At 47.8% G+C, this 14557-nt stretch overlaps 1 protein-coding gene across 1 annotated transcript in view; it reads right to left on the bottom strand.

Annotated features, from left to right (window-relative positions):
• LOC144694773 (NACHT, LRR and PYD domains-containing protein 3-like) overlaps positions 1 to 14557 on the bottom strand; it is a 60959-nt gene that overhangs the window by 42259 nt on the left and 4143 nt on the right. The window contains exon 3 of the mRNA XM_078565350.1: positions 3495 to 3590. Within this exon, the coding sequence (XP_078421476.1) occupies positions 3495 to 3558 (64 nt within the window). The 5' untranslated portion in view covers positions 3559 to 3590. The remainder of the gene's footprint in view (positions 1 to 3494; positions 3591 to 14557) is intronic.

Raw genomic sequence — 14557 nt, 5'->3', positions numbered from 1 at the left:
ACAAATTGCCCCAGAGAAGGAGGTGGTGAGACACCTTCTTGAACCACTGCAATATATCTGGTGCATGTATGCCCACAGTGCTTCTGGGAAGGGAGTCCCAGGATTTTGACACAGAGACTGTAAAGGAACAGTGATTTTCTTCCAGGTCAGGATAGTGTGTGGCCTGAAGGGGAACTTGCAGGTTATGGTGCTCCCATGCATCTGTTGCCCTTGTTCTTCTTGGTGGTAAAGGTCATGGATTTGGAAGGTGGAGTCAAAGGAGCCTTGGTGAGATGCTGCGGTGCATCTTGTAGACACTACACACTGCAGCCACTGTGCGTAAGTGGTGGAAGGAGCTAATGTCTTCACATTGAGGATACCCTCCATCATCGTGCTAATTGGGATAGATTTCAAACAGATCTAGCAACTCAAGGCAGGGCAACCATGAGGTGCTGTGAGCGATCAGCAGCAGCAGAACTGAACTCAGCCACAATCTATAACCTCATGGCCCGGTATTTCCCACACTCTACCATTACCACCAAGCCAGGGGATTAATCCTGGTTCAATGAAAAGTGCAGGAGGGCACACCTGGAGCAGCATCTGGCATACCTAAAAATGAGGTGTCAACCTGGTGAAGCTATAACACAGGACTACTTGTGTGCCAAACATCATTAGCAGCAAGTAACAGTCAGAGCTAAGTGATTCCGCAACCATTGGATCACATCTAAGCTCTGCAATCCTACCATGTCCAGTCATGAATGATGGCAGACAATTAAACTACTCACTGGAGGAGGAGGCTCCACAAATATCCCCATCCTCAATGATGGGGGAGTCCAGTACATCAGTGCAAAAGATAAGGCTGAAGCATTTGCTACAATCTTCAGCCAGAAGTGCCGAGTGGATGACCCATCTCGGCCTCCTCCAGATGCCCCCAGCATCACAGATGCTAGTCTTCAGCCAATTCAATTCACTCCATGTGATAAAGAAACAGCTGAAGGCATTGGATACTGCAAAGGCTCTGGGCCCTGACAATATTCCAGCAACAGTATTGAACACTTGTGCTCCAGAGCTTGCCACACCCCTAGCCAAGCTGTTTCAGTGAAGCTACAATACTGGCATCTGCCCGACAATGTGAAAAATCGCTTAGGCATGTCCTGTACGCAAAAAGCAGGACAAATCCAACCCGGCCAATTACCCATCAGTCTACTCGCGACCATCAGAAAAGTGAAGGAAGGGGTCATCAACAGTGCTTTCAAGCGGCAATTGCTCAGCAATAACCTGCTCACTGACACTCATTTGGGTTCCGCCAGGGTCACTCAGCCCCTGACCTCATTACAGCCTTGTTTCAAACATGGACAAAAGAGCTGAGCTCCAGAGGTGGGATGAAAGTGACTGCCCTTGACATCAATGCAGCATTTGACTGGGTGTGACATCAGGGAACCTTAGCAAAACTGTAGTCAATGGAAATCAGTGGGAAAACTCTCCGCTGGTTGGAGTCAGACCAAGCACAAATATAGATGGATGTGGTTGTTGGAGGTCAATCATCTCAGTTCCAGGACATCACTGCAGGAGTTCCTCAGGGTAGAGTCCTCGGCCCAACCATCTCCAGCTGCTTCATCAATGACCTTCCTTCCATCATAAGGTCTGAAGTAGAGATGTTCACTGACGATTGCACAATGTTCAGCATCATTCACAACTCCTCAGATACTGAAGCAGTCCATGTCCACATGCAGCAAGGCCTGGGTGATATCCAGGCTTGGGCTGACAAGTGGCATGTAACATTTGTGCCACACAAGTATCAGGCAATGACCATCTCCAACAAGAGAGAATCTAACCATCGCCCCTCGACATTCAATGCCATTGCTATTGCTGAATTCTCCACCATCAACATCCTGGGGGTTACTATTGACCAGAAAGTGAACTGAACTAGCCAGATAAATACAGTGGCTAGAAGAGCAGGTCAGAGGCTAGGAATGCTGCAGTGAGTAACTCAGCTCCTGACTCCCCAAAGCCTGTCCACCATCTACAAGGCACAAGTCAGCTGTGTGATGGAATACTCTCCACTTGCCTGGGTGAGTGCAGCTCCATGAATACTCACGAAGCTTGACAGCATCCAGAACAAAGCAACCCTGTTGATTGGCACCCCATCCACAAACATTCACTCCCTCCACCACCGACGTACAGTAGCAGCAGTGTGTACGATCTACAAGATGCACTGCAGGAACTCACCAAGGCTCTTTAGACAGCATCTTCCCACCCATAGACGCTACCATCTAGGAGGGCAAGGGCAGCAATAGGTGGGAACACCACGATCTGGAAGTTCTCCTCTAAGCCACTCAGCATCTTGGCTTGAAAATATGTCACCATTCCTTCACTGTCGCTGGAACCCCCTCCCTAACAGCACTGTGGATATACCTGCGCCATATGGACTGCAGCAGTTCAAGGCGGGAGCTCAACACCATCATCTCAAGGGCAGTTTAGAACTCAGGATGGGCAATAAATGCTGGCCTATCCAGTGAAGCCCAAAACCCTTGAATTAATAATTTTTTTAATGTTTTAAGTGGTGGATGGGATGCTGATCAAGTGGGCTCTTTGTTCTGGATGGTGTAGATTTTTGAGTGTTGTTGGAGCTGCAGACATCTAGGCAAGGGGAGAATATTCCATTGCACTCCTAAGTTGTGCTTTGCAGATTGTGGGCAGACTTTGAGAAGACAGGAGTGAGTTACTCTCCTCATAATTCCCAGCTTCTGACATGCTCTTGTAGCTACAGTATTTATATGGCGAATCCAGTTCAGTTACTGGTCAATGGTAACCCCCAGGATGTTGAGAGCGGGTGATTCAATGATGGTGATGCCATTAAATGTCAAGTGGAGATGGTTATACTCTATCTTGTTGGAGATCATCATTGCTTGGCACTTGTATGGCATGAATGCTACTTGCCATTTTATGATCAGGTAGCTCTCGGAGGTGGGACATCCTTTCTGATAGCAGCTTAAGTCTTGTTCTGAGCCAATTAATGGCCCTATGGCTGTTAATTTGGCTCGGACACTCCCAGTCACATGGAGCTAGGTGCAGCTTAATTTTAAGCCAGGGAGGTGGTGCGGGTCACTGCCTTGGTGTGGAATTCTCCCCATGGCTCTATGACTAGGGAGTATAGTAAAAAAGATTGGAGCCAGACCTTTCAGGAATGAAATTATAATTAAAACTTCAATACACAGGAACCCTCTTCTGTAAGCAGCCAACTGATTCTAGATCTGAGGTGAGGTGACTGCCCCTGCCATCATGGCAGCATTTGACCACACATGGCACCAATGCCAGGTATCTGCTAAGCAGTTCCGGTGCTCAGGGGCTCCCTCAACCTGTGACTGTGATATCCCTTTAGAGGGTCACTCATTTAACTCCTTCTAATCGGCCCCTGTCCTGTTCCCTCTTCCTGTCTGAGCCGCAGGTCTTGCACAAGATATGGTCAATCTATAAGCATAGAAATTTTATTCTGAAGTATTTTATGAACATACCTGTGCCCATTCTCATTCCCTTTGTAGTTGTTGGATATTCTGTCTCGTTTGGACCTTCAGCCATGGTGATGACAGATGCTCCCAGATTCGGATGTTCTGTAATAAATATTACATTAATACAAGGATTAGATGGATATATTAAAATCAGAAGAACATTGACAGCTTCAAACAGTGAGGCGATGCACAGCATTTATTTGCAGGATATCTTTAGGGATTTTACAATCTCACAAATGTCACGGTGATACAGATGGTAGATTTTTTGGCTGGTAGACAATGTACGACCTGCTCTCACCCTTCTCCTCAAAAAATCCATCCTTGACCCATTTGTCCTTGCAAACAACTGCCCTCCAGTCTCCTTTTCCCTCTCAAAGTCCTTGAACATGTTATTATCTCCAAAATCCATGCTCATCTTTCATGGAATTCCATGTTTGAATCCCTCCAATCAAGGTGCAACCATTCCACAGGACCAAAATGGCTCTTATTGAAGTCACAAATAACACCCTTCCTGGCTCTGACAGTAGGAAATGAAGCATTTTCATCCTTCCCGACCTGTCTGTAGCCTTTGACATGGTTGACCATATCATCCTTCTCCAACTCCTCTCTGCTGTCACCCAACTGGGTGAAAATGCGGCAAAAGTTCCCAGATCAATTCTTATCTATTAAATTGCAGCCAAAGAATCTCTTCCCACTCCCACACCATTATCTCTGGAGTCTCCCAATGATGTCTCGTTGGCCCTCTTCTATTTCTCATCAATACGCTGTCCCTTGGCAACCTGGTTCCACATGTAAGCTGAGGACACCCAGGTCTACTTCATCACTGCTTCCTGTATCCTGACTCTAAACAAGTCCCTTTTACCCATCACCTGTGCCTACTGGTCCACGCTGGTTCCTAGTCTCACAACATCTCATTTTAAAATCCCCAACCTCGCTTTTCAAATTTCTCCACGGCCCCTCTCTTCCTATCTATGTAACCTCGAACAGCTCTGGGAACCATCGATATCTCTGCCCTCCATCTCTCCAAGTCTGACATGTTTCACATCCTGATGATAATCGTCCAAAACTGGGGGCCAAGTTCTGAGCTCTGGAATTCCCTTCCTGAGCCTCTCAGCCTCTGTTACTTTTCTCTCCTTTCAAATTCTCCTTAAGAACACTAACTCTCTGACCAAAGTTTTTGGTCACCTGCTCTGGTACTCCTTCAGTATCTCGGTGCCTTTTTCAAGAGGAATTGCACTGCTTTTGTTAAGCAGCACGGGATGTTTTGCTAATAAAAGGTGCTATACAAATGCAATTTGTTGCAATTTCTCCACTTGTGTGTCTCACTGAATGTCTGTCCATACCCTTGTGTCCAATCAAACTATCAGCCAGTGTCCTATCATTTCTTCACTGTAGAAATATAAAAATGATTCAGTCTCGGATCAGTCTTTTCTCCAAATTACAAATTAAATTATTCTCCGCATCAATTTGTAAAGAAGTTTGAGACAATGTAAAATTTAGTTATCTGCTGTTTAACCAACATTACACCCACCCCCCACTGAACCAACCCTGAAACCCCCACTGACCCAGCCCCGCGCCCCCCACTGACCCGGCCCCGCACCCGCCTCCCACTGACCCAGCCCCGCACCCCCACTGACCCGGCCCCGCACCCCCCACTGACCCGGCCCCGCACCCCCCACTGACCCGGCCCCGCACCCCCCACTGACCCAGCCCCGCACCCCCCACTGACCCAGCCCCGCACCCGCCTCCCACTGACCCAGCCCCGCACCCCCCACTGACCCAGCCCCGCACCCGCCTCCCACTGACCCAGCCCCGCACCCCCCCACTGACCCAGCCCCACACCCTCCACTGACCCAGCCCCACACCCTCCACTGACCCAGTCCCGCACCCCCCACTGACCCAGCCCCGCCTCCCACTGACCCAGCCCCGCCTCCCACTGACCCAGCCCCGCCTCCCACTGACCCAGCCCCGCACCCCCCACCGACCCAGCCCCGCACCCCCCACTGACCCAGCCCCACACCCCCCACTGACCCAGCCCCGCACCCCCCACTGACCCAGCCCCGCACCCCCCACTGACCCAGCTTTGTCCTATCTTCATTCCATTTGCCTTCCTAATCACGGGCTGAACTAACATGCTAATCTTTAGTGATTCATTTACCAGTGCACTCAAATCCCTCTGTACACAGAGCTCTGCAATCTCTCTTAATTTAAATAATATTCTGCTTTTATATTCTTCCTGCCAAAATGGACAAGTTCATTTTTTTTCTATATTGTTCGCCATCTGCCAAATTTTTGCCCATTCACTTAACCTATATAAACCCCTTCGTAAACTCTGATGTTCTCTGAACAACTTATTTTCCTACCTCTTTTTGTGTCATCAGCAAACTTAAGCTACCATGCATTTGGTTACTTCATCCAAGTTATTGATATAAACTAGATATAGTTAAGGCCCCAGCACTGATCCCTGTGGCACTAACTAGTTGCAACTTGCCAGCCTAAAACTGAACCACTTATTCTGACTCACTGCATCTTGTTAACTAACCAATCCTCTACCATGTTATTGTGTTACCCCCTCCAACATGAGCTCCTATTTGGTGCTGTAACCTTTAACGTGGCACCTTATCAAATGCCTTTTGGAAATCCAGTGCACCACATCTACAGATTCCCCCTTATCATCCTTGCTTGCAACATAGAAAGGTTACAGCAAGAGAACAAAAACAAAAATACCTGGAAAAACTAGGCAGGTCTGACAGCATCTGCGGAGAGGAACACAGTTAACGTTTCGAGTCCAGATAACACTTCATCAGAACAAAGGAAAAATAGAAGAGGTGAAATATAAGCTGGTTCGGTTGAGGGGGGGGTGGGTGGGACAGGTAGAGCTGGATAGAGGGCCAATGATAAGTGGAGTTTGCCAAAAGATGCCATAGACAAAAGGACAAAGAGGTGTTGACAGTGGTGATATTAGCTAAGAAATGTGCTAATAGGTGACATTAAGGGTAGAAAGCAGGACAAGCAAGGTACAGGTAGCCCTAGTGGGGGTGGGGGAAGGGATCGAAATAGGCTAAAATATAGAGATAAAACAATTGATGGAAATACATTAAAAAATAATGGAAATGAGTGGGAAAAGAAAAATATATGTAAATTATTGGAAAAAGGGGGATCGGGAACGGGGTGGGGATGGAGGAGAGAGTTCATCATCTAAAATTGTTGAATTCAATATTCAGTCCGGAAGGCTGTAAAGTGCCTAGTCGGAAGATGAGGTGCTGTTCCTCCAGTTTGCGTTGAGCTTCACTGGAACAATGCAGCAGGCCAAGGATGGACATGTGGGCATGAGAGCAGGGTGGAGTGTTGAAATGGCAAGCGACAGGGAGGTCTGGGTAACGCTTGCGGACAGACTGAAGGTGTTCCGCAAAGCGGTCACCCAGTCTGCGTCTGGTCTCTCCAATGTAGAGGAAACCGCATTGGGAGCAACAAATGCAGTAGACTAAATTGGGGGAAGTGCAAGTGAAATACTGCTTCACTTGAAAGGAGTGTTTGGGCCCTTGGACGATGAGGAGAGGGGAAGTAAAGGGGCAGGTGTTTCATCTTCTGTGGTTGCATGGGAAGGTGCCGTGGGAGGGGGTTGAGGTGCAGGGAGAGGCTGGTGGGGTGATAAGTGAGGACAAGGGGGACATTATCATGGTTCTGGGAGGGAGGAGAAGGTGTGAGGGCGGATGCACGGGAGATGGTCCAGACATGGTTGAGGGCCCTGTCAACCACCGTGGGTGGAAAACCTCAGTTAAGGAAGGAGGAGGACATGTCAGAGGAGCTGTTTCCAACATTTCTGTTTTCACCCCTTCCCCTGTCTCCCAGAACCCTGATAGGGTCCCACGTGCCCTCATTTTTCACTCCACCAGGATCCATATTCAAAGGATCAGCCCCCACCATTTTTGTCATCTCCAGCATGAGGCCACCACAAAACTCATCTTCTCCTCACCCCCTGTCAGCATTCCATAGGGAGCATTCCCTCCGTGACACTCTGATCCACTCCTCCATCACCCCCCAAATCCTCATCGCCTTTCAATGGCACCTTCCCATGCAATTGCAGATGGTGCAACACCTCATCGTTTACTGCTTCCGTTCTCATGATCCAAGGCCCCAAACACTCCTTTCAGGAGAAAGGGCGCTTCACTTGCACCTCCTTCAATTTTGCCGGCTGTATTCGCTGATCCCGAAGCAGTCTCCTCTATATTGGGGAGACTAAACACAGACTGGGGGACCGATTTGCACAACACCTTCACTCAGTCTGCAAGCATGACCCAGACCTTCCTCTTGCTTGCCAGTTCAACACACCACCTTGCTCCCATGCCCACATGTCCGTCCACGGCTCCTGCAATGCTCCAGTGAAGCCCAAGGCAAACCGGAGGAACGGCACCTCATCTTTTGATTGGGTAATTTACGGCCTTTTGAAGTGAACCTTAAGCACAACAACTTCAGACCATGAACTTTGTGCTAGTGAGTATAGGAATAGGAGATAGAAAGGATGAATGCGTGGCTGAAGTGATGGTGCAGGAGGGAGAGCTTTACTTTCCGGAATTATTGGGTCTGTTTCTAGCGAAGTTGGGGCCTGTACAAGTCGGAGAGTTGCTCATGAACTGGAACAGGACAAACGTCCTTCTGGGGGGGTTTGCTAGTGTTGCTGGCAGGGGCCGGGGTGGGGGGGCAGCTTTAAACTGATTTGGCAGGGGGATGGGATGCAGAGCGGAGGTACAGTAGGGGGTGATGCACAGCCAAATATAGAAGGGAAACGAATCAATCTGGAAGGGAGAACAAATATAGACCTGTTAAGGCACAAAACTGGATTGCGTTTACTTTAACCCAAGGAGTTTTACCAGTAAGGCCGATGAATTGAGGACATTGATTAACACATAGGAATGTAATGTTGGTGCTATCAGAGAGAGATGGTTGAGGGGAGGACAGGGATGGCAGCTAAATATTACAGTGTATAGAATCTTCATGTGTGACAGGGCAGGGTGTAAAAGAGGAGGTGCCATTGCCCTATTGATCAAGGGTCAATTGCTGCAGTAAAGTGGGATGGTATCATAGAAGATTCCTCAAATGAAGCCATATGGGTAGAACTTAAAAAACAAAAAGGGGGACAATCTCTTTGCTGGGAGTGTACTTTAGGCCTCCAAACATTCAGGGGGAGAGAGGAGCAGATATGGAGGGAAATCTCATTGAAGTGTAAAAGTAATAGGGTAATAATAGTAGGGGATTTCAAATTCCCCAATATTAACTGGGCTGGTCATGATGTGAATGGTGGAATTCTTAAAGTGCATCCAGGAGAGCTTTTTGAGCCAGCATGTAGAAAGTCCTACAAGAGAAGGGGTAGTCCTGGCCCTAATCTTAGGAATGAAGCCGGGCAAGTGGGAGAAATGTCAGTGGGGAAGCATTTTGGCGACAGTGACCACAACTCTGGTCACTGTGTTATGGAAAAGGACAAAGATGGGCTGGAAAGAAAGTTACTGAACTGGGTGAAGGCCAATTTCAATACGATCAGTCAGGATCCGGCCAAAGTGGAGCGGGAGCAGCTACTTGTATGAAAGTCCACATCAGAGCAGTGGGAGTCATTCAAAAAGGCAATAGTGAGAGTTCAGGGCCAACATGTTCCCCTGAAGGTGAAGGGTAGGACCAACAAGTCCAAGAAACCTGCATGTCAAAGGGATATAGCACATTGAATAAGGAAAAAAAGGTTTGTGTCAGATACAGAGGGCTGAAAACAACAGAAGTCCTCGAGGAGTAAAGAAAGTGTGGGTGGGTGTGGGGTGGGGCGCAGGAGTAATTAAATCATTAGCAGAGCAAAGCAGGGGCAAGATAAAACACGGGCGGGCAAGATAAAGGAAATTCCGAAGGCATTTTATAAATATATTCAGGGCAAGAGGATAACCAGGGGAACAATAGAGCCCACTTCGGACCAAAGTGGCAATCTGCGTGGAGCTGGAGAGTGAGGTTTTGAACGATTACTTTTCAGCCTTGTTCACTATGGAGAAGGACAATGTAGGTGTAGAAATCAGGGAAGGGCACTGTGATATGCTTGAAGAAATTAACATTGAAGAAAAAGGTATTAGTGGATTTAGCAAGCTTAAAAGTAGATACATTCCCAGGCCCAGGTGAGATGTACCCAAGGCTGCTTTGTGAGGCAAGGCAGGAGATTGCAGGGGCTCTGGCACTAATTTTCAAATCCTCTCTGGCTACAAGAGAGGCTCCAGAGGACTAGAGGACAGCGAATTTGGCACCATTATTCAAGAAGCCTAGTATGGATAAACCAGGTAATGACAGGGCAGTGAGTCTAACATCAGTGGTAGGGAAACTATTGGGGAAAAAATCTGAGGCACAGGATTCATTTCCACTCGCAGGGGCAGGGATTAATCTGGGATAGTCAGTATGGCTTTGTCAGGGGGAAATCATGTCTAACAAATTTGTTTGAATTTTTCGAGGAGGTGACTAGTTGTGTAGATGAGGGTAGTGAAGTTGATGTAGTCTACGTGGACTTAAGTAAGGTTTTTGACAAGGCTCCAGATGGGAGAATGGGCAAGAAAGTAAGAGTCCATTGGATCCAGGGCAATTTGGCAAATTGGATCCGAAATTGGCTTAGTGCCAGGAGGCAGAGTGTCAGGGTCAAAGGTTGTTTTTGCAATTGGAATCCTGTGATGAGTGATGTACTGCAGGGATCAGTTATGGGACCCTTGCTGTCTGTTCTGTACATTAATAATTTAGACGTGAATACAGGAAGTATGATCAGTAAGTTTGAAGATGACGCGAAAATTGGTGGTGTTGTATATAGTGAGGAGGAAAGTCCTGTAATAGTGAGATATAGATGGGCTGGTAAGATGGACAGAGCAGTGGCAAATGGAATTTAATCCTGAGGAGTGTGAGGTGATGCATTTAGGGTGGACTAACATGGCAAAGGAATACACAATGAATGGTACGAGCCTAGGAAGTACAGAGGATCAGAGGGACCTTGGTGTACATGTCCAAAGATCCCTGAAGGTAGCAGCACAGGTAGATAAGGGGGATTAGAAGGCATATGGGATACTTGCCTTTATTAGCCAAGCCATAGAATATAAGAAGAGGGCGGTAATGTTGGAGCTGTGTAAAACGCTACTTAGACCACAGCTGGATTACTGTGTGCACTTCTGGTTGCCATAGGAAGGATGTGATTGCACTGGAGAGGGTGCAGACAAGATTCACCAGGGTGTTGCCTGGGCTGCAGCATTTCAGCTTTGGAGAGAGACTGGATAAGCTAGCGTTGTTTTCCTTAGAGCAGAGAAGGTTGAGGGGGGTCCTGATAGAGGTAAACAAAATTATGAGGGGCGTAGATAGGGTAGATAGGAAGAAACTTGTCCCCTTAGCAGAGTTGTCAATAACGAGGGGGCATCAATTTAACGTGAGGTGCAGGAGGTTTAGAGGGGATTTGAGGGATTTTTTTTTCACCCAGAGGGTGGTTGGAATCTGGAACACACTGCCTGAGGGGGTGGTAGAGACAGGAACCCTCACACCATTTAAGTAGTGTTTAGATAAGCACTTGAAACACCCTAGCAGACAGGGCTCCAGGCCAAGTGCTGGAAAATGGGATTAGAATAGATAGGTGCTTGATGGCTGGCACGGACATGAAGGGCCTGTTTCTGTGTAACTCTGTCTCTCTCCCTCTCTCCTCCATCTTTACCCCCATTTTTACTCATTTAAAAAAAATACTTCTTTACTTTTATTTATTTTTAATCTAAATATTCTTTTTTTTATCCTTTTTCCACCACCATCCCTCCCCCCTCCACAGGGACCATCTGTCACTGTTTTCTGTATATGTTGTGCTTTTACACAGCGCTATGCCTTGTTCTTCTATTACCTTTCTGCCATGATCAGCACCTTCTTTAGCTCTCACCATCACCATTAACACTCCCTTTGTTTTCTGTCCATGACATCCTCGTCCACCTCTCCTGAGCTCCCACCTAACCCTAACCTTCTATTTTGCTCCACCTGCTCCGCCCCCTTAAATAGTATAAAATCCATCACATTTCCACTTCTCTTTAGCTCTGAAAAAGTCATATGGACTGGAAATGTTAACTCTGTTTCTCTGTCCACAGTTAGTGACAGACCTGCTGAGTTTTTCCAGCACTTTCTGTTTTTACCTCCAACCTGGTTCGGAGAGTTAATCTATGCAGATGTTATCTGCAGTGTCCTACAGATTCATACCCCGAAGCTCGAAGATTCATTTAACTATGGTGCAACAAAGCTGGGTGACAACCACAAGACATGGTGCCTATAACCGAGCACCAGTAAAACAGCTTCTCGCATATTCCACCTGCAATGCCAACACAACGGCATAGTGAGATTCCCGCTATACTTGTAATACAGAGACCCAGGCGGCAGATGTTGTAGTTTGAATCCAATAAATATCTGGAATTAAAAGTTTATTGAGCACGGAACCATTGACGAATGTTGTGAAAGCCCATTTGGTTCACTAATAACCTTTAGGACAGGAAATCTGCCGTCCTTACCTGGTCTGGCCTACATGTGACTCCAGACCCACAGCAATGTGGTTGACTCTTAAATACCCTCTATCAAGCCATTCAGCTGAACTAAACTGCTCCAAATCCCCAAAAAAGGATCAAAACTGGACCGTCCACCTGGCATCGATCTAGGCACCGGAAATGACAACGGCAAACTCAGCCCTCACAATCCTGCAAAGTCCTCCTTACCAGCAGACTGCGGCTAGTGCCAAAATTGGGAGAGCTGTCTCACAGGCTGGTCAAGCAACAGCCCTGACATTGTCATCCTCATCCTCACGGAATCATATCTTACAGATAATGTCCCAGACACCAGCAACATCCCTGGGTATGCCCTGCCCTGCCCTATTGGAAGGACAGGCCCAGCAGAGGTGGTAGTACGGTGGTATACCCAGTCATCAGGGAGTTGCCCTGGGATTCCTCAACATCATCTCCAGACACCATGAAGTCTCCTGGTCAAACATGGGCAAGGAAACCTCCTGCTGATTACCACGTGCCGCCCTCCCTCAGCTGATGAATCAGTGCTTCCTCCATGTTGAACACCACTTGGAGGAACCACTGAGGGTGGAAAGGGTGCAAAATGTGCTCTGGGAGGGAGACTTCAACGTCCATCACCAAGAGTGGCTCGGTTGCTCCCGACCGAGCTGGCCGAATACAAAAGGAAGTAACTGGCGGCAGACAGTTAAACAATTCACTGGAGGCTGAAAATATCCCCATCCTCAAATGATGGGGAAGCCAAGCACATCAGTGCATAAGATAAGGCTGCAGCGGTTGCTACAATCTTCAGCCAGAAGTGCCGTGTGGATGATCCATCTCGGCCTCCTCCGGAGCTCCCCAGCATCACAGATGCCAGTCTACAGCCAATTCAATTCACTCCACGTGATAGCAAGAAACGACTGAAGGCACTGGACACGACAAAGAATATGTACCCCGACAACATTCCGGCAATAATACTGGAGACTTATGTTCCAGAACTTGCCCTGCCCCTAGCAAAGCTATTCCAATACAACTACAACGTTAACATCAACCCAGCTATGTGGAAAATTGCCCAGGCACATCCTGTACACAAAAATCAGGACAAATCCAACTCGGCCAATTACCTCCCCATCAGTCTACTCTCGATCAATAGTAAAGGAATGGAAGGGGTCAGCAACTGTGCTATCAAGCAGCACTTACATAGCAGTAACCTGCACAGTGATGCCCAGTTTGAGTTCCGCCAGGGCCACTCAACTCCTGACCTCATTACAGCCTTGATTCAAACATGGACAAAAGAGCTGAACTCGAGGTAAGGTGAAAGTGACTCCCCTTGACATCAAGGCCACATTTGACAGTGTGTGACACCAAGGAGCCCTAGCAAAACAGGAGTCAATGGGAATCGGGGGAAAACTCTCCACTGCCTGGAGTCATGCCTAGCACAAAGGAAGATGGTTGTGGTTGCTGGAGATCAGTTATCTCAGCTCCAGGACATCACTGCAGGAGTTCCTCAGCCCAACCACCTTCAGCTGCTTCATCAATGACCTTCCTTCCATGATAAAGCCAGAAGTGGGGATGTTCGCTGATGATTGCACAATGTTCAGCACCATTCACGATAATGGAGTAGTCCACGTCCAAATGCAGGAAGAGCAGGACAATATCCAGACTTGGGCTGACAAGTGGCAAGTAACACTCACACCACACAAGTGCCAGGAAATGACCATCCCCAACAAGAGAGAATCTAACCACTTGACATTACAATCACGTAACCCCCACTATCAACGTCCTTGGAGGGCGGGGGAGAGAAGGAGGGGGGGGTGGTTACCATTGACCAGAAACTGAACTGGACTAGCCATATAAATACAATGGCTACAAGAGCAGGTCAGAGGCTTGGAATCCTGTGATGAGTAACTCATCTTCTGATGCCTCAATGGCTGTCCACCATCTACAAGACACAAGTTAGCAGTGTGATGGAATACTCCCCACTTGCCTGGATGAGTGCAGCTCCCAGGACACCCAAGAAGCTTGACACCATCCAGGACAAAGCAGCCCACTTGATTGGCACCACATCCAAAAAATATCCTCTCCCTCCACCACTGACACACAGTGGCAGCTGTGTGTACCATCTACAAGGTGCACTGCAGGAATTCACCAAGGCTCCTTCAACAGCACCTTCCAAGCACACAGTCATTGCCATCTAGATGGACAATGGCAGCAGATAGATGGGAACACCACCACCTGGAGGTTCCCCTCCAAGTCACTCACCATCCTGACTTGGAAACATGCCACCGTTCCTTCACTGTCACTGGGTCAAAATCCTGGAACTCCCTTCCTAACAGCACTGTGGGTGCACATATACCACATGGAATACAGCAGTTCAAGAAGGCAGCTCATCAGCACCTTCTCAAGGGAAATTAGGGATGGGTAATAAATACTGGCCCAGCCAGCGAAGCCCACCTCCCATGAATGAATGTTTAAAATGCCAGCGCTAACAGGAAACTGAACATCACCCTGGATAGCCAGAGTCTGAACAATCCCCACCTTTTCTATCTC

Source organism: Cetorhinus maximus, chromosome 20, assembly GCF_964194155.1.
Source record: "Cetorhinus maximus chromosome 20, sCetMax3.hap1.1, whole genome shotgun sequence".
NCBI lineage: Eukaryota > Metazoa > Chordata > Chondrichthyes > Lamniformes > Cetorhinidae > Cetorhinus > Cetorhinus maximus.
The sequence above is the reverse complement of the archived record's forward strand: the minus strand, read 5'-3'. Positions and strand labels throughout refer to the sequence as shown.